Below are 21,152 nucleotides of genomic sequence, written 5' to 3'. Positions count from 1 at the left end.
GAATTTTACTTCAATTGAGAAGCTAAGGAGCTTAAATCCTGAAATAACTTTGAGGACTGGACTCAGTATTCCTAAAAACATAGCGCCTATGCAGAGGACTGAAGAACGAATTCCTTGCTTCAGTCTTGTAGTCATACACAACCATTAACTTTGGGTTAATTGTTCTAGAATTCTGAAAACTACATGAGGTCCTACCCTATGGCCTTAAGAGGACTGTGAGTTTCCATTTAAACTGATTGCAATACAATATTTAGCATTTTGAAAAGCAGGGAACTAAACTTAACGTGTACCACTGAAATAACTTTTATTTTTCAGATTGAGCATAATTTGTGTTATATTTCAGCTTTTTAATTTATATTCAGTTAATATAAATATAGTAGAAGAAGTGAATTATTAACCTAGAGAAAACTAAGCAATTGAAGTAAGTTTAATAGATATTTGGTCATAATTCATGAAGTATAAGAACACTCTGCACTGCTAGTAATGAGTTTTCAAATCATGTAGTCTAAAATATGCCTCTGCTACAGGTCATGGGATAACAGCAGTAAAGGAAAAAGCAGGAACTACCCTAAGAATTCATAGTGCAAGTTCAGCATCTCTGGAAACAGCAGAGCCTCCTGCAGCTGAAACACCACTTACTCGTAAGTTCAAATCCACTGAAATGGGACAAAACTCTTTACCCTGCCAAATTAGTTCAATTTTAAAAATTGTAAGATTTTGGTCACAGAAACCAGTTCACTGTAATTTGTGACTTGTAGGGTTGAAATGATGCTGTAACCTGCTTTTTTTCTTTTGTTAGAAGCAGAAGATCCTCTGGACCAAAACTCTTCTGAAAATACTCCTTCTTCTCCTTCATCTGGATCTCGTGGCATGCTGTCAGCTATCACTAGTGCTGTACAAAACACAGTGAGTCATTTTAGCTAGTCTCTCTGCTCTAGTTATTTTTCATTATTTTTAAGTTCAACTTCACTGTAGGTCACATTTTTTAAGTTTTAGGTCTTCATAAAAACCAGTTCTTTTGTAAGTCTGTTTGGGAGTCTTTTCCATGTTAAAACAACTTTTTTTACACATTTAAGTATGATGTTTTACTTGAAATTAAAAGAGACTTTTAACATTGGTTGCAAAAGCATAGAAGATTAATTCCCCACTGAGCAAGTTTTATGAAATGGCAGTTCTTTTTTATTCTCTATCCTGTTCACTCTGCCTCATCACTCTAGTATCAAAGATTTTGGGAACAGAAGGAGATTCCTATAGATTATTCCTAAGACTGTTTCTACAGAACCTGGAGCATGATGTGGCTTGTGACAGCTGACCACCAGTAAGATTACTTGAGCATTATACAAGATTTACAAATAAGAGAAATGTGCTTGTAGGCAGCTTGGAGAGACTTCATTGATTCATCAGTGGTCAGTGTGGTACAAAAAGAATCACTTAAGGTCTCAGTAAGTCACCTGTAATGCCATTGGAGACTTTGGTAGGGATTTCTACTATATATCAAGTTACATCAGCATTTGAGTATCTGACACACACACACAATCCAGATTGAAATGGAAATCTTTAGCCAGTGAAAATTCTTCTTCAGTTTACATACAAAATATGAAGACATAGAAAAACATATTTAAATAGACAGTTCCAGAGTCATCACAAGTGTTAAAATTTTTAAAATCAGGTAAGGCAGAGTATTCTGTCCATGATGGATTTGGCTCCATATTATTCATGTCTAAAACAAGTTCCTACAAACAAGATGCCATTGGATGAAATTAAAGTGGCATTCATAGAATGATAGAGACACAGAATATTTAGGATTGGAAGGGAACTTAAAGATTATCTAGTTCCTATGCCCCTACCTTGGGCGTGGACAACTTCCACTAAACCAGGCTGCTCAAAGCCTGATCCAGCCTGGCCTTTAATACTTCGGGGTGGGGCATTCACCACATCTCTGGGCAACCTTTTCCAGTGCTTCACCATCCTCATAGTGAAGAATTTCTTCCTGATATCCAATCTTAATCTGCCCTCTTTCAAAGTAAAGCCATTCCCTTTTGTCCAAAAACTTCTTGCCCTTGCAAAACGTCCCTCTCAAGCCTTCCTGTAAGGCCCCATTTAGGTACTGGAAGGCTGCTGGAAGGTCTCCTCAGAGCTTTCTCTACTCCAGGCTGAACAGCCCCAGTCTTGTCAGATCTTCTCCTGTTTTCACAGGAGATGTGCTCCAGCCCTTTTATGATATATTCTTTTTTTATTTTTCATTTTTTACAACAATTGTTATATTTCCTCTGGTGTAAGTAGTTTTTTGGTTTTTTTTTTTCTTTTGGAAAATGTATCCAGAACAAAGTAAATGCATCAATCCTCTTGTTAGTTAAAGTATAGGAAATTTAGGGACCTGAATGTTCAAAGACGATGTCTACAAAAGCACTTCTCTTTACAGCTCATATTAGCCTAAACTAGGAAGAAAATAACCACATTGCATTATTTTATACAGGGGAAAAGTGTGTTATCTGGAGGCTTAGATGCTTTGGAATTTATTGGGAAGACAACCATGAATGTCCTTGCAGAAAGTGATCCTGGATTTAAGAGAACCAAAACACTTATGGCAAGAACAGTCTCACTATCTCAGGTTGGATATATTTAAATACTGCTCTGTCAAAGCAATTTCACATTCTTTTTCCAGAATTTCACATGCCTTGGGGAGAGGCTTTATTTATTGCAGTAGATGCTGGCTGGGTTTATGGAAATAAATATTATGCTTTATAGTTTCTCTACTTCATTTTTCTTTACAGAACGACAAAAGATAATGTGAAATCATCTTTTCTGCATAATTACATATGCAACTGCTGATTTAAATAAGGTGTTATATGTGGTGATAAATCATTACACCCTGAAAACAAAATCAAATTGTTGGTGTCTTGGTAACAGCTGTAGATAGATATCTTCCAGCATAAACATTACTATACTGTTTTCCTTGGAAGTCAGTAATGCTAATGTTTCATTAGGAATTAAACATGTAAAAAGTTTTATCTCAACGTCCATCTAATTTAATAGTACCCTTACACTGTTGTGACCCACATGTTTTTAAAGCTCAGAGATACAATAAAAACAAAAGAATACAAGAAGTATAAATGCTGCCAGTATAAAATTACTTAAATTCTCCAGATGCTGAAAGGAGGGAAAACAATAGACATTGAACAGAAGCTATGTTTACTGCATGTTTACTTCCTTGTAGAGAAGAGTAAGGTTTTTCTTTTGAGATGCTTCATCTGTCATATTCATCATTATGTTAATAGACTTATACTCTCATAGTAGATCAAAAGCAATTAACCCTTGTTAAGGTCCACAAGGTTAAAATGAGCTTTTGTGAATGTCTCCTTTAACAACATGCATAGTTTTGCACAGAGTCTGAGGCAGAATGCAACATAAATCAGTTCTCATGGGTCACACTATTGTTTTTCAGTGATTTGTTCATACAACCTTGGGAGTTAACTTTTGAAGATGGAGACTTCAGAGGAAAAATGTACCATTTTAAGTCTTTCGTACTAAATGAATCACTGAAGACAATATTGTAGGAATTTTGAATGATGGAATAACAACATAAGTGGTGGGAGTTCACCTGTATTCAGAGACTTGTATGTGACCTAATGGACAGTTCAGATGTATTTGTCACCTTTACTGTAGGAAATTCATGAGAGGCCATTTTGTCCATGAATAGAAGGAAGAAGATCCTGTTTGATACACTATTCTATCCTTCTTATACACTGATAGAAGTGTATTAAAAACACACCAAAATATACCCAAGTATATAGAGGGTAGTTCTGCCCCACCTTTGGTCTAAGTCATCATTGTCTTTTGTCAGTCCCGCTATCACATAAAACTGACTTCAGTATTTGCTAAGAATATTTTATAGGAAATATTTATGTAGGTGCATTATTTATGCAAGTTGGTAGATAGATCCTGAAGATTATACTCTTCCCATTTTGTGGTCTGCAGAATGGATTACATGGCTTTTTAAGGCTGCACATGAAATAGTCCTTTGTCTTTCATTATAACTGGTGGTGAAATTTATTATCTGCTATCTGTAGCTGACATTGCTTTTGAAAAAAATAAGCAAGATTGGTTTTTTTGTTCATTGTATCTTAAAGAGAGATGGTTAGCAATTACCATTAGGAAAACCCCGCTTAGAGTACTATATAAATATTTTATCAAAGAAAATTATCAAAAAATAATTAGCTATTTCATCTTTAGAATTTTAGCTCAGCAGGTGTGATACTGTCCCAGATTTGATTACTACTTCTAGACACACAGAACCAGATAGTAATAAAATCTGTCACACATTACTATCAATAAAACATGGAATGATGTATATTTTTACAGCTGTTGCGAGAAGCCAAAGAAAAAGAGAAACAGAGGCGGGCCCAGCAAGTTACAGTTGAAAGAACAGCACATTATGGACTACTTTTTGATGAATTCCAAGGTTTGTCTCATCTTGAAGCTCTGGAAATCCTATCAAATGAAAGTGAAGCTCAGGTACAGTATACAGACAGCATAAATCAATATGGTTGGTAAAAAAATTACCTTTACATTAATTTTATTCTGCAGATGCATATAAAGTGAACAGTAAGTTTTCTATCAAGTTCAGAGAAAGCTGAATTGATCCTATGGACTGGTTCTGGATTTTAGGAACTCAATACATCTAAAATGTAGCTACAAGATTAACTCAAACTTCATAACTGACAGGTATTTTTGTTAGGACCATATATAGTGTGCCATACACAGCCTGTGACACTGCAGATTTCTTGCAAATTCCTTGCAGAATTTGCAACGAGGTTGAAATATTTTAGTTGAAATCAGGTACACTTATATTCAGGAATTCCAGACTTACTACACATGGAGGCTGGTGAATTAAAATTAGTTCCAGATTACTTATTTACTTCTTATTGTGTTAGTTTTTAAAATTACATAGAACTACACTAAGATACTGTTACTGGAAGTATACAAATGTCTCTCTGAAGATGGTAATGTTAATAAGACCTATCTGATAAATATATATTTCAATTTCAACTCTCAATTTATTTGCTCAGCTAGTACATCAGTATATCTCTGACAGAATTAATAGAATTTTGTAGATTCCTAGCAGTGATATTTCTGTACTGGAACAGCTTCCTAAATAAATTTCTGAAATACAAGTTTTCTTTTTTGTTTGTTATTGTAATTAGCGTTCTTTGCCTATACTTAATTAAAAAAAAAATAAAAATATATATATATATATATATGCTTCTTAATACAATATAACCAACTTACATTTTAAAATATTTTATTTGCTCTCACAAATAAAAAAAGCTTATATTGATAACAGCTAGGTGCATACTGTCAATGTTGGTTTTATATTTCATTGTTATCTAGATGAAAAATTATATGTTGAAACCACACATGGAAGGTTCAAGGGTCTGCTTTTGGGAACAAAACCAAAAATGGCCAAAAACTCCTACCCACTAAGCAGGATAGAATCAGATAGAAAAAAGTTCAGGTTAATTGCATGTGTCAACAATATTTTTATTTTGCTGTGAAATACCACAGGGTAAGCAAGACAAGCGGAGGTTATTACCATGAGGTTTCTGATGCACTTCATTTATGTCCTAGACATGTTCATAGTCCTACTCAGTCCAACAGGACTGATGATAACTGTGTGGGTCGACAAGTCCAATACCCAGATAAATGTTCCACTTACCACACACAGATGCACACAGACATATAATACAGAATTAGTATGCTGTATACAGAAAAGAGTACGGTAATACACAGGAGTACTGTAAACTTGAGACCACTTTTAACAACCCAAAAGCCACAGGAGGAGTGCAAGATGTACTGAAAACATGTATGTTTAAGCTTTTATTTTAAAAGTCTCTGTCAAAAGAAGTTCTCAGTTAGCCCTTGAAATAGACAGTTCTATGGAAAGAGAGGAAAAAAGCCTTATGTAGTGCTTCACAACCTGACTCGGGTGTCATGGTTTTATCTTGTGTTTAACCCTTAGCACAGGAGCTGGACACAAGGACACACCAATAAGAAAATAAGAGCTGTCTCCAGCCTGGCACTTAGGTAGTCTGTACATCTGTCAAGCAACCTTTAAAAAAGCCCCTTGAAACAAACATAAAGGTAAAACTTTGTATCAAGGGGAGCAAAGGCATTTATCTTGGCTTCCATAGGCAGAAGGAGTGCTCTACTCACAGGGTTAACACCATATAGCTGTAGTACAAACAGTGATTCAAAGAATCTGTTTCCATCCCTCTTGGGTGTGCCATCCTAAGAGATGCAGGGACTTGCAGATAGCTGAGACATGCAAAGGCCTGCCAATACATTCTTCAGAATAGGTAGACTGTCAATAATTTTGGCTGCATTTTGAAGGCAACCTTTTCCAGCTCTTCCCATGACTGCTCAGACTAATCATTATGCCTGTGCTCTTTTTGCCTGATGTCTTCATCCATGCAATCCCAAAATGCCTATTACAGTTTGTAGTTAAACCACAGATTTATATAGTTCGAAACTCATATTCTGGAGGAAGGAAGAGACCTGATGATCTGGCAAGGCTGGTGTAATTTTTGTGATACTCAACAAATTCTGTTGACAAGATCTAAAAATATGTCTAAGTTGGGAGGTTAGAGAAAAGATTGGGACATAATGGAAGTTTCCATTTCTTAGTCTATTTTGGATTCAGGCTCTAAATTAACATGTAGTAATACTTACTGTCCTTTCTTTTACAGATTCAGTCACATTTAGCAACACTTGATGGAGAACAGTTGGAGACTGTGAAAAATGATTTAATTGCTATAAAAGAGATCTTTGTTCCAAAGGAATTAGAAGATGAAGTGGTGCAGGTGCAAAAAGGTAATTAAAAATACAGAGATTAAACCATATGAATATTTGCTACTTCTTTATCTAGTAATTAAAAAAAAAATCCAGTCCAGACTGTAATTTCTGATATCATGATAGTCTTCATAAGGTAGTTACTAAAATAAATACTCTAAAAGTTCTGGAAGTTGTTCAGTGCTTAATTTTTAATTTACATTGTAACTCAAGTGCGAGATATGAAAGCTCAAATATAAATAAATATAAAATTGTTATGCTATATCATCAATGAAATCAAAAATATGGAAAATAATAACTTCAGATAACTAAGCTTTTCTTACAGAAATTGTATAATCTGAAACTTTTGAAGTACTTTGAAATGCTTTTCTTTTTGGCAACTTCATCCTCACTCTGCACCCTCCCTTGCTAGATGGGGGAAAAGATTAGAGTATCATAAAGAATTTAAGGAACCCTGAATTTTTTTGAATTAAAGTGACTTTGAAACATAGTAGCAAAGCTGCTTTATAGGTATTGTTTGGCAAGATGTGGCATGTGGAGTATGAGAATGAAGTTAGAGCAGCATAAGCATTTTCATAGCTCTGATATGGCACAGCATGGAAGAGAATGGGCTGGGCTCACGAAAGTTACAATAAAATGGATGGGTGCTTTGGTTAGGGGCAAAATAGGTGTCTTATGTCAGAAATTATAGCATTCCCCAAAACAGGTTAGAACAGAAGGATAAGAAGACAGCTTAAGAAGGATAAGAAGAAGCAGCATGGTTCATGTCTCCAGGTCTGTGAGATCCATACCAAACCTCTTAGAGCTAACAGCAAAAATCCCCTTGACTTGACTGAAGACTGGCTTATGCCATTGAACACTATATTGTTGTGTTTTGGAAACAAAGAAACGTGAAAGGATATTTCTTCCACATCCTCTTGATCTTCTCAGGGGTATTTTGCCCATAAAAACTACATTTTGCAAGATGGTGAGATACAATTTCTTTAGCCTTCAGAAAAGTTAGCAAAACTGTTAGAACATCCACATGTTCTAACAGGAGAGAAATTTCTTCTCAGACTGCTCTTTCTGGCACTGCTTTACTCAGCTTGCCTGATCCCTCTCACAGGGAACTCATCATGTCTCATTGAGGGGGACAGCAAGTGCTCAGCATAAAGTCTTAGTATGGTAAAGTTTTGTGCTGTTTTTTTCTCCTCTTAGTTGCTCTTTAAACCCCATTCCTCTATGGAGTCATGAGAAATAGAAGTCAATAAAGTGTATTACCTGCTTAGGAGTGAGGATTCATAAGATGTGTGTTGTTCCTTAATTGCTGTGGAAAATAGTTCCTTTCTTTGAAACTGACTCCTAGGAGAAGCTCTGTTTCTTGCACAAAGTGATGTATTCTCTCAGGGTGAGAAGTTCTGGTTTTTGTCAGTAAAGCACAACTTCTTATCCTGTTCTTGAAACATTTACAGGTGTTTTGAATGGGGTGCAACCAAGGCAGTGAGCATCTAAAAAAAAAAGAGAGACCAAATAAAACTGTGCTGCAGATTTGCCCCTGCAAAAAGCTAACCACTCATCAGTGAAGCACATTTCTTCCTCCTTATGACTGCGGAAACAATTATGACTGTTTTCTGGTACAAGTGTCAGAAAGCCACACACATACCCTCCTCTCTAATGTTTCCTCTCATTTTGATTATGCAACCTTTCATGTATTTTTCACTGCAGCATCATTTCAGTTGTTTATGAAATAACAAGAGGAGAGTATCGGGAAAAGTGACTTTACCTACATTTTGAAAGCATTAACACCATATTTTCATACATGAGGTTAAATAAGACAGTAACCACAGTGAATACTCAATTGAATATCCCGGTTATCAACAATTTTAGTGCATATACATGAACACCCCCACACATTCCTTTCTTGTGTCACTGTCACTGTTTTTCAAGTGCTGGAATACTTGGTGATCATATAAAATGCTATAGCAGTAACACACTAACAAAAACGGTCTTGTTTTTTCTTGCTGCAGATATGGGAGAAGAGTTTGTCAGCATGCTCACAGAACTGCTGTTTGAATTGCACGTTGCTGCTACTCCTGACAAGCTAAATAAGGTTAGCACCTGTTAGTGAGCTGCCTTCAGTTTCTTGGGCAAAGAAGGAGGGCTTTGTTCTGAAATCTGACACACAGCAGTACCCAGTTCACTTCAGACAGCTCAGAAAGCAAAGTACAGGAGATTGAGACTAAAATGCTGAATATAGAAAAGCTTTCACAGAAGAAGTGATATGAGTAAGGCAGTGCAGTTGGATGAGCCCTTTCCAGTGTTAGAAAGCTTGAACCAGGGGTGTCTCAGCAGAATGGGGCACATGAGCACAGCAGATTTGGTTTTACATACTGGGAACAAAAGTAAGGTTCAGAATAATTTTGTTGCCCTAAAAGTGAGTTGTGTAGGAGTTAGTCACATAACTAGTCACATTTGTACTGTTAGGTCCCTTTAAAGCTGGTTCATCTGCTGATGTTAGGCTTGAATGTTTATCTCTCTAGCTACATAGATAGACTGTGGATAACTAGCTTAGGCTTAGGTCTCAATGTGTTTTAATTTGACTTCATGTTAAAAAAGAGGCATCATAAATTTCCTACTAAGCATAGCAGTAGTCTGAAATCGTATAAAGCTTCAAGACTCTTCAGCTTTGATCTATTTGCATGTCAGGGAAAGCAGCTCCAGATACAGTGATTCTGTATTTATTTTTCCTTTAAGAATTTAGTATATCTCTCTTAACTCTCCAATTTTTTTTTCTTTTTTATACACACTTTTTATTTTCTTATTTGGGAAACTGTAAGAAAAAATTCTGTGTAAATTCATTTGAATGATACCTACTGAAGCTGAAATACTGACTTTGGAATTAACACCAGCTGTATGTGTTGGTTAGGAATATTATACCTTTAGAGGAATTATCCATGGATGATCCATCTTCATGCAGTCCAAAATGCTTCCCCCTACAGTTTCTTAAATGTACACTTAATTAAATGCCACTCAGAGGCTTGATACATTCAAATTTCTGAGTATAAAAAGGAAGTGATTAAATATACTGTTAATTAATGATCAGGAATGTCATCTGAGATTCTCTTTTCAAAACTGAACTTTGGGGTTGGGTTCTTTGTTTGGCAGGCTAGGAAGAAAGCTCATGAATGGCTGGAAGAAGCCAGTTTGTCTACCCCAGTAGACATAGAAGAGGAGCTAAATGAAAAACCTGAAGAACCTGGTGAAGAAAAGCCTCAAAAAGACAATAAAATTGAGAGTGATAAAACAGAAGTAGAGAAAAGCAAAACTGTGGAGGTAAAATAACTTATGGAGGATAAGTTTCATTAAGTGAATGGACATTGTTTGATAAGATTGTTTCTTTGTGCGTTGGCTTTATGTGTCATCCTTAATTTTTAAATTCATGGAAGTAGTAAGAAATAATAATATACAACTATTCACAGTAGACCCAGCTGAAGACTAAAGTACAATTTAAGGTAAATATTCTTGCTGTCATTATGTTTCCATAAGTAAATGTAAATGTAACAGATTCTCTAACACATTGTTTTAATTGTTTTGTGTCTGTGTTTTTGTGTGTATGCCTGTGTATACTCAACATACAGTGAGCTGAGGGATTCTGAGGTGTAATGTCAAACATTACATGCACACTGAAAATTGTATCTCAATGTTTCTTAGTATCTCCTTCTCTCAGTGACAGTACATGGGAAAAATGTTCAGACTATTTAAGCAGTTTAAATCATAAACAGACAAAACTGAAATATTATTTAGGCAACTGTTCATTCTCTTTATGAAAGATAGCTCTTAAGGCTAAAAGTGTTCGTTTAGACAGTTCTGATAAAGTTAATTGCAATTGAGTATTTTCTGTCAAGTTAATGGCAATATTAAATGTGGTTGCTATCTTTGTTGAGAGTATTATTTCTCATTTGAAATTACCTGTTTCCTTACAAGAATGTCTAAAAAAGCAGAGAGAATATATACGCTGTATATATTACAGATTTTTATGTGATTGCAGATTACCAGCTGGCATCAGCTTGAGAAAGCTGTAACCCCACAGTGCTGTCTAGAGAGTTCTATCATTGTTGATAAAAGCCACTTTTTTATTGGGCACATTATCTATTTCTGCTCTAGAGGTTCACCTAAGGGATGACTCAGTACCTTTGGCTCCATATGAAAATAATTATGATTATGACTTATTCTAGAGTTTAGGTATCTTTCTGTTTTTTAGGATGAGATTTAAAACTGGTATGTTAGAAAATCCAAGAGCCAGACCTAGTTCCCAGACAATTAAGCAGTAGACTTGATCTTACAAATTTTTCAGAGCAAGTAGAATGTCTTTTTTTTATAGTCTGTGGATATTTAATTTTCCAGTATTGTTTGTGAGGATGGTGTTAGGGCTGATACTACTTCACCATGTATGTGTTGGTATTTCCAGTTGTGGTAGGAAGGGTTCCTATGTTTGAAATTCTATTATATATATATTTATCAGTGTTGTTATTATTGATTATATTATTCCCATTTTTAATTTAAGGAAATCTACATGCTGTCCATTGAAAGTCTGGCTGAGGTAACTGCTCGTTGTATTGAACAGCTTCATAAAGTAGCAGAATTAATTCTACATGGCCAGGAAGTAGAAAAAACAGCTCAAGAGCAAGCAAAAGTACTGACAAAGTGAGTATTATGTACTTCATATATGAACATTTGACATTTGCATAGCACTCATGAAGTTCCATTCAGCTTGAAGACACAGTAAGTTCATGGATCAACAAACAGCATTGGCTTTAGGGGTGCCGATGCTGTATTTTCTCATGAAATCAGGTTCTGTAGGCTACCTGTAATTTTTCGACATGGCTGACATATGTATATTTACATGACCTATACACAGGCTAAAGGATGTTTCTGCTCCAGCAAACAAATGTACATGCCAACTTGGGTTACATTTCCTGTTTCCTCTGCAGAAGATACTGTGCCTGCATATATGGAATTTGCTTTTAGAGTGTATAATGCAGTCTTATTATCTGCCAACAGAGCTTCATTATCTAGTGTTTATCTGCCAAAAATGTACAAAAATCAGTCTGTAGTTCTAAACAATAGACCACATTTGTTAGCAATTTTAGAGTTAACCATAGTGAAACACCCACAATTTCAAGAAATCAGTCAATATAGTGGGACTCTAAATCAAATCTCAAGCTCTCTGTAGTTATTAAGTCTACTGATTTCAGTTAGTTTTCATGTTAAGATATTTTAAACAGTTGACTCCTATGTAAGTAAAATATTTGACCAAGTGCTTATCCTTAAGAATGCTACTAAGAATAGCAAAGTCCATAGGAGCACTTCAGTCTAAAGCAGAGCACTTATATATTTCAGAATCAGAGCTAAAGCATGGTGCACCTTGGAGAAGGAGGTCCTATGGGATACACTTGCGAATGTCTACGTAAACAATGAAAGATCTCAGAACAGAACTAGGTCCTGTTCTCTCATATTTTAACCACAAGTGGTCTTTCCCTTTTAGCACTGAGTAGATGTTTTATTGTTCACATGGAAAACTTCTCACTGTTCTCATTCAAGTTTGATTTATTTCCAACAGTATTCCCAGAAGTTGTGTTGCTGCAATTGTCAGAAAAGCCATGATTGAACTAGAAGTTTAGAATTTAAACAAATGAAACATTGCATTGTCAAAAAAGATTAGTGTGTGCAACAATACATCATTTTGCTTCTGTGGTCAGCAGTGGATTTTTCAGTGAAGGAATATAAAAACTTTATCATGAAAAGTTTGTGCCTAAATATTTTAAAAATATTTAGAAGCAAAATTGCTTTAAGAACATCTTTGCTTCCAATATAAAGTTTGTAATAGGGTTTTTTATCTATTGATAGGTGAAGGATGTATTTTTACATGTGTCTCTCTTGTTTTTTTAAACCAGTTTAACAAGTGCCATGTGCAATGAAGTTTCATCTTTATCAAAGAAGTTTTCTGATTCTGTAACAGCAGCTGGGGTAAGATGACAGCATTTTCTGTAGCATTTGGGCTTTTTCAAACATAGTTCACCTCTTGAAACAGAAATTCTTACATGAGTCCAGGGGCTTTATATCAGCAGAGGATACTTCTTTCCTCAGATCAAGAACACAGAACATTTTTACAGCAAGGAAAGTTTATAAGCCTTGATAGATGACACTTTGCCCCCTGCCTTGTAAAATCTCTCTTTCTAGAAACCATTTCCTGGTTTTCTTGATCACTACTCAACATTTCTTACCTTCTCACATTGAAGGGCCCTACATTTGAAGTTACACAGCTTGATGATAATTTCTTTTCCAACTTAGCCTATCCTTTTTGAACAATTTGTGTAAAAGTCATTAACAGATTATACTTGCAGTATCTTAAGGTGGTTTCATGAGTTGTCTTCATAGCCTTTACTAGATCCTCTGGCTCAACACTGCAGTGTTTTCAAAAGATTTAAGAGATTAGAAAATCTGTTTGGACCATCTTAAAAAAAATCACTCTGTCTTCTATCACAAGATATTCTGTTTAAGAACATCTGTTTATCTATGAGCATCTTTGCTAGAAATAGTATCCTGCCTTTCAACGTGCTTCAAGAATGACTGACATCTCAGTATTATAGCATGATTTGGAGGTAAAAATTGTACAGTTGCTGAAATCATTCTGTAAACATCAGAGAAGAACAAGTTCTGGTTCTCCTGATTGTTCCATGAAAACATGAATGTAATTCAAAGGAAATTTTTCCAGTTTCCCACTAGCTCTTCCAGCACATGTCTGAGCATGTTTTTTCATAGGTATTACTAAAGGATGCAATTTATTTCTTTGCTTTTATTATGAATAATTTACATAACTTCCAATTACTGTAAGGAAAAAAAGCTTATTTTGCATTTTCAGATGGTACTTTAGAATATACCTGTGGGACACTTGAAACAAATACATGCACAAAAATATAAAAATAAATTGCACACAAAATATTAAACTGGCCCATTAAACAGTGCATTTTGTAATGGATTTTCTAGTAACTGAGAGTAAAAATGTGCATCTTTTCTCTACCCATCTTTCCTTGGTTCTACCATCTTTCTCCAATTAAGAAGTTTCATGTTTCTGTAAATCTGTAATACAAGAGCTACAAGGTTGTAAGTGGAAATCCTACAGTTAAATTAATCAGTATTGTGTTGAAAGAAAACAACTCTTGCTGGAGGTTACTGTTGTTGTAAAGAACCACAATGCAAAGAACAGTAAGAATAAAAAAGGGAAAACTTTTGCCATTTTAAAAAGTAGAGGACCTAATGATTTTCTAGCCTCTAGTTGTGTCACTACTCATTGTATCAATCTTTCTTCCTGTGTGGTGGTTGAGAAAAATGTTGTGCATGCTGAACTGTTTCACCAACCAACCTGCACTGCCCAGCACGTGCTTTCTCCATTTTGGGGATGTGAGTTTCACCTGGTTTTCCTTCTCTAGGGGAGCTACTCTGGACCTTTCATTTTGTCCTAACCATAGATACTTGTGTAACTTCTAAGAACTTTTCTTCTGACATGGCTTTTTCCTTTTTGTGTCCTTGAAAATGAGCAAGGGATTAAAAATTTTGTGGGATGTGAAAAGGTCACTGATAGATAGATGGAAAAACAATGCCATTACAGAAACCTCACACCTGTAGGAAAGTAGGCAGTTTGAAACTCTGTGGTACATGAATTAATGAAGAAGTAAACCCTGGGCCTCTTTTAGTTCATTGTACTCTGTGATAGGAATGTATAGGTAAGTTTGAAATGCAGACACAGTTACTAGCAGTACTGAGATAAACAGTATGAATAAGAATCAAGATGAAAGAAGACCTTTACAGAACTCATAAAACCACATCTCAGATATCAGTGTATATCTGTTAAATGTATTTCTTGACCTGGCTTTCTGCTTTCTGGTTTACAGAGTAATATGAAGGCAGAGGTTCTTAACCCCATCATCAACAGTGTGCTATTAGAGGTAAGCTCTACTTCTTCACATTAAAAAATGTTCTAATAAAATTATTTGAAATGAGACAGGCCTATTTATTTCTAAAGGAAAAACTATTTTAAAATAGTTTAAATAAAATAAATAAATAAATATCATTCTGGCTGTTCAGTACCAGCACATAAATGTCCCAGTTTTGTGTTCAGCTCCTCCCACAAACACTGTAGTAGTGAGGTTGCATTTACTGAGGATTCTTAAGAGCTGTATTACTGAAGTGAAGCTGGCCAGCTCTGAAACTGCTGCTGTATTGGTCAGAGCACAGCAGTAAGTTGCAGTTTCAGACTATTCTTTCCTTTAAAGTTTAGATTGTAGGTATGCTACAGTGTTTCCTGCCTGCAGGCATTTAGATTTCTACAAAGATTCAAAGTCTAGCAACAGCCTTGGTCAGCACATGGATAATGTTGTGTCAGACCACCAAAATGTTCATGAATGACTTCTTTTACTTGGAACCATGATCTGTTTTTCTTCAAAAAAGCACGGTGAGTAAACATACCTCGGTTTTACCTAGAAGAGGTTGAGATGAAGGACTATCCTCATAAGGTCCTAAAACTCATAGGATCTGCAGCACAAATTTTTAATGCTGTTAGATCACTCTACATTTCACACATGTATGAAAACATAAACATATAGTAGTGACCATAAATTGTCATTCTCTATTTAATAGCTGCATTCCCTTAAATATAAGAATATTGCTTTACAATAAGCAATTTTGCACTGAATTAACAATACTCTTAAGGAAAATTATGAAAAGTTGAATAGAGCTGTGGTGAAAACTACCATGCAACTGCATTTGTTATAGGGTAAATTTGCTGTTGCTGCTGACTTACCTCTCTGTGCTCCACAAACTGCAAAATCTAGGAATATTTAGAATTGTGTAATACAATGTTTTGTACTTCATATATCACATAGTTGTATACAAATGTGTATTAATACAGCCTAGGATCATGGAGAATTACAAGCCACTTTACTGTTCAGTATTAGAAATTCTAAAAATAGTACTACATGTTAAATCCATTATAATTTGAACTGTTAATTTCAGTGACACTTTTTTCCACCTACAGCAAATTCAAAATTAGTTCAGTTGATGGAAAGACTATCTGGTTTGTGTTTAAAAAGTCAAATCCGCTTCTGAACACTGTGGTATTTTATTCTACTCATATTACCAATAAAACTATCCAAGTGTTCAAACTTAGCAGCAGTCAGATTTTGCTATATTTATTCAGGTTATGCTATCTACAGATTCTAAAATCTTGTGTGAAGACATATCATAATATAGCATGATGCAGATGTAAAAAAAGTAAATAAAAAAAAAAATGTACAGTGTAATTCCTGAAGTACATGGCAGCTGTATTGATGACATGTTTTCTCTCCTCATTAGGGCTGCAACAGTACTACTTATATTCAGGATGCTTTCCAGTTACTGCTTCCAGTTCTGCAAATTTCCCATATTCAGACCTGTTGTTCAAAAGCCCAGGAGTTGCCAGCTTGACAGCAACCACAGACCCAAAGTCCTGAGCTGTGCCAACAGGAGAGCTGGTACAAGAGATATCTGGCCACTAGAGTTCTTTGAAGACACTAAATGCGGTTTTGCACACACAGTACTGAACAACATTTTAAAACTCTTTCAGACTGTCAGACTTTAGAAGTAGTCAGTAAAGTAATTTCTTTTCTGGTACAGTTCATGCTTTCATTAATTTAAACAGAAGTTTATTTGTATAAGCATTGACTTAAATACAGATTCTAAATGTCGGCCCTTTCATTTGTAAACAATGTATGAAACAAATTGGAATGTAAAGCTTCTTAAAACATTTCACTTCAAATTACCATTTATATTGTTTGTATTATAACTGCAGTTTAAAAAGTATATTTCAGAAGCTGGTTTCAGTATTTAATTTTCGCAAACATGAACAAATCATCATAGTGTTGAGCTTGTTAAATATTATTTCCAGTAGAAAATAATAACATCATATTAATATGTACCACTAACATAACACTTTGTATTGAAGGAGTTGCACAGCAATAGGTATTAACTTTACTAAATGAAAATTAGGTTGTGCATAAAGAATTATACTGATAAGAAATTTTCTGAGCCAGGTAAAATTACGGGTATAGCTCTGTGTTTGCTGACCCATAAGTTTATATTAATTTAGGTCTATTTCTTCATTTCAATGGTTACTAAATCATTTCAGTGATTACTAAAGTAGTCTTTAATATGCAAAGGATAGAAAATTTCCCTTTTGTTTGGCAATCAAAACACCAGCTAAACAACCTTTTCTTAGATGTGTTACCAGGTTAACACTTTGGGGTTTACTGATACCTACAGTTCAGAAATAGAAGTTGTAGTAAGAAGCTATGAAAAAATTGCTTTGGGAGTAAAGGTTATCTGTCAGAGCAATCACCTTTTTTCTGAGGCAATAGTAAGGGCATAAACAAGAATAGAAATGACATTTCATAACAACACTAGCAACCATGCTAATTTGTCTATATCTGTAGTTTAAAATCCTGAGCTTTGAACCTAAGAACTTGTTTAGGGTAGTTTTCCTCTTCAGCAGGAAAAACCTTCCAATATTTTACATAGCCTGTTCTCTTGGATTTTTGTCATTTATTATGTTTCTTTCCGTTATTTTGTATTTTTTTTTCTCTTGGTATATTCATGAATTGTATTTAAATGCTAATTTTTACAGTTAACATTTTATTAAATTTAAACATAGTTCATGTATCATAAAAATAATGAAACAGAGTGTGAGGCAGTTTCTGTGTTTGATAGAAAAGAGAAACCATGTATCTGTTTTGTACATGGTAACTTCTTTGAGTCCAAATAAGAGGGCAGAAAGTTTTTTTTGCATTTTACCCTATTGTGGTCCCTGTTCTGCTGTCACATTCATGGTGACTTTTCCATTTTCTGTTATTTAGAGATGAAATTTTCCCTATCCCTGAAATAAGGTTTATTACGCAAAATCTATTTTCTGGCACCCTGTAATTTAACAGACATGAGATCCCTTTCTGGGTAAGTAGAAGATGTGCAGTCTTCAAATTCATTTGAACAGGCTGAATATAGTATCAGAAGCCTCAGGGGATAATGTTTGAAATCATCGAGGGATATTCTTAAGACAAAGATCGCTTGTCTGAGATACTCTTTGCTAGAGGTTTCACTGTCTTGCTTAAATTATGCATTTATGAATAAAATACCTTACCCTGAAGTAAAAGAAGGTTTAAAAACATGGAAACTAAGTATTTACATCCATACAATGTAGGAAGGGAAACAGGGCAGGATATAAGCATAGGGATAAGCCCATCTGATCTTAGATTCAATCATCTTGTCCTTGGAAAACAGAATGTTGTATCTTTAAATAAATTTCAGGTAAATAATATTTCAGTAGAAAAGTACTGTATGGATGTAGCAGAATATTTTGTTTACACTGATTTGTACTTTTCCACCAGTCAAATAAATCATTTGAGATACTGAACTAAGACAGTACACTAAAAGGGTGTGGTTGGAAGAATAATGTGATGGGAGTATATTCTCAGTGAAGTAATTTACTTTCTGATTTTTTGATTTACCTTTGGAATGATGAGTGTGATTTCACTGGAAGACTGACAAAAACAGATGTTGCCTTAAACTTTTAATGGACAGTGTTGTTTCTTTCATCACCACCCTTTTCCAGGTTAGTACACTGAGTGTGCCTTGGCACTCAGCAAACTACTAGGTTTTAAGTACTTGTGAAAATTTCCTGTTTTCTTGAGCAGATGTGTTTTCTGTGGCATTCCATTCACTTTTGAGCACACCCACCCTGGTATGCAGTGACAAAGGAGGCAGGCTTCTACACTTAGTTTGAAATTTATCAGGATGAAAATTAAAACAATGTCTCATACCTACAGCCTTGCACATGATCCACGGTTACAGGTCATCCCTGAAGAATGAATAATTAGACTGTTGAAGAAGTAATTTACTGTATATTAAGGATATTGACTTCTTTTTTTCTTGGGTTTGGGGTTTCTTTTTTGTAAACAAACCAAAGCAAGCTGTAAGTTGTTTATTGCTTTTTAGTGTTTAGTCTATTCATGTGTAAACATCTCTTCCCCATGAGTTCCTTCTACATTCCAGCTTCCATTGCTAGAGATAGCTGAACAAAAGACCTGTCTCTACCACTTTTTATCATGCTGCTTAAATCACCCACTGAAGCCATTAATATCTTCCTCCAAAATGTGCCTCAGTCATATCATACAAAACCACAGTTATTACCAGTTGGGATGCTTTGTACTGATGTGTGTCACCAGTAATGTCCAGTGTCACTCACCAGTCAGGATTCATAACAATTTCAAGGAGTCTGAAACAGCACAGTATTTTGAAAGACAAATACAGGTTTTCCCCTTTTTTTCTGATTCACAGAAGTGTTTTTATCATACATGCATTCATCCAGCTCATAGGATTATCTTTGAGACATTTCAGTTCTATTTCAGATGACAGCCCCATCCTTTCTGTTAGTCTCAGAAGAATGTAGAGTGTGGAAAAGGACTTTCCTGAGTTTTTTGAAAACCACCTCAGAGCAAGGTTTAACGTGATGCCATCAGCCAGTCTGACCTACTTTGAAGTTCTTACAGTTGGACTGGAAAGCCCTCTGGACTTTAAACACTTTATTCTGTCTCAGGTCAACCTTTGTTGCTGAAGCTGCTTTCATTTTGCAACTTGAACATTTTCCATGCTGTCTCCTACTTCAGTATTCATATTAATGATGGTGTGCAATTTTAGAATTAAAAATTAAAAATAAAATATCAAAATTTCAGCTGTATTAAAAAGATGGGAGATGGAAATTGTTTTCAAAAGAAAAAAATAAAATGTGCTCTCTGGAAATAAGAACAATTTTCAAGGCTGGACTAGAGAAAAGTCTCTATAAAAATATACTTTCAGCATTTCTGAGAACAAGCAAAACATGACATCTGAGTGGCTCAGCAGAACAGGAATAATATACTTCTAAAGTAAAATGAAAATCTGCATGAATTTAAAGGTAGTCAGAGGTGGAACGTTAAAAGAGGAAGAGCTCAAAGGAAAGAAGACAGTTAATTTGATTACTGTGAATCTGCAGTGCTCATTCTCCCTCTATTTCCTGCCCTGCAAAAGTCCCTGAGCACACATTTAGTAAGAACTCCTTAGCAGTCTTCCCACTTTGATCTCCTCTTCACAGCCTCCCTTTACAGCCTTTTGAGGACATATCCAGAGCACCAGGTAATTCAAGTACTTTTTAAACACCTTAAGAAGCCTCTCAACCCATTTTGTAGGTTTGGGAAAATGCAGCCTTGCTCTTCCTGCCCTTGAGATCTGAGAGACTGTGTCAGCAGCTTATCTGGTGCTGGCATTTAAGGTGGTCTCTGCCTTCCCCCCAGTTCCCTTTGCCAGTTCAGTATCATGTCCATTTTGCACATTTTCTGCTCCATCAGTTCCACCTTCCCCACCAGTTTTGTTCACACACACCCCTCCTCCACCTTCATGTGTCCTTCCCCTTGCTGGTTTCCGAGGCTCTTCCCTCCTGCTCATCATCTTGTGCTTGAGAGGCTGCACCAGGACATCCTCTCTCTCCTCATATGTTTGGTTCTGACAAAGCCAGAGATGAAAACAAGGAGTTACAAGGATTTGGGAAGAAAGAAACCAGACCTTTGGAAAAAATGGCAACACACTAAACCAGTTGTTTTCAGTCCCTCCTCCAGTGTAAGGAGGTTGGACCAGTGACTGCCTGAAATCCTGAAATTTCAACCAGAATTACTTCAGGATCACAGTTTTTGTTACCATCCTTACCAATGTCCCCCCATTCTTCCATTATTTCCTATAGTTTGGATCATAGTTAGAAGACAAGGTAAGCTTTACTCAGAAGACAAGAAAAGCTTATAAAGCCTTTTGGGTTTTCTTGTTTATGGTATTCTTAAAGGTCACTTGGAAGATGGAACCTTCCAGGGTTGTAAAACCAAACACTTGGAGAGCTGTGGGATAACTGTGGGTAATAAAATAGAAAACCATGGTTTATTTGTCTAAGGGAAAGAAAAGAGGTTATAGGCAGCAAGAATAATAATAGAATTAAATTAGTGAAGAAAGAAAATTAAGTAGGGGGTCACAAGAAGTAGAGCTGCTCCTGTCAAGTTCTCTGGATTACTGAAGAGGAAAAGTGATAGCTTGAATCACTCAAAGCATTTAAACACTGACCAAAATGGCCTTAGCAACTCTGTGGTGAATTGAGACAAATATGTCTCTTCATCTGTAAGTTGCTCTCTATAAGAAGAAAAAACAACCAAGAAGCAAAG

General features: G+C 35.5%; 1 protein-coding gene across 2 annotated transcripts in view; it reads left to right on the top strand.

The window, feature by feature from the left end:
* The window catches only part of FAM114A1 (family with sequence similarity 114 member A1), a 31,412-nt gene extending 11,754 nt beyond the window's left edge, over nt 1–19,658 (top strand). For both annotated transcript variants that reach the window (XM_015624858.3, XM_033513437.1), the window contains 11 exons: nt 528–641; nt 800–906; nt 2,477–2,611; nt 4,363–4,515; nt 6,747–6,870; nt 8,856–8,938; nt 9,994–10,161; nt 11,393–11,532; nt 12,783–12,855; nt 14,781–14,834; nt 16,240–19,658. In XM_015624858.3, coding sequence (XP_015480344.1) covers nt 528–641; nt 800–906; nt 2,477–2,611; nt 4,363–4,515; nt 6,747–6,870; nt 8,856–8,938; nt 9,994–10,161; nt 11,393–11,532; nt 12,783–12,855; nt 14,781–14,834; nt 16,240–16,350 — 1,262 coding nt within the window. In that variant the 3' untranslated portion in view covers nt 16,351–19,658. The remainder of the gene's footprint in view (nt 1–527; nt 642–799; nt 907–2,476; nt 2,612–4,362; nt 4,516–6,746; nt 6,871–8,855; nt 8,939–9,993; nt 10,162–11,392; nt 11,533–12,782; nt 12,856–14,780; nt 14,835–16,239) is intronic.
* Nucleotides 19,659–21,152: the final 1,494 nt, after the last annotated feature.

The sequence above is a fragment of the Parus major genome, chromosome 4, assembly GCF_001522545.3.
Source record: "Parus major isolate Abel chromosome 4, Parus_major1.1, whole genome shotgun sequence".
Taxonomy (NCBI): Eukaryota; Metazoa; Chordata; class Aves; order Passeriformes; family Paridae; genus Parus; species Parus major.
Note: the sequence above shows the minus strand (reverse complement) of the source record. Positions and strands in the feature narration are given on the sequence as shown.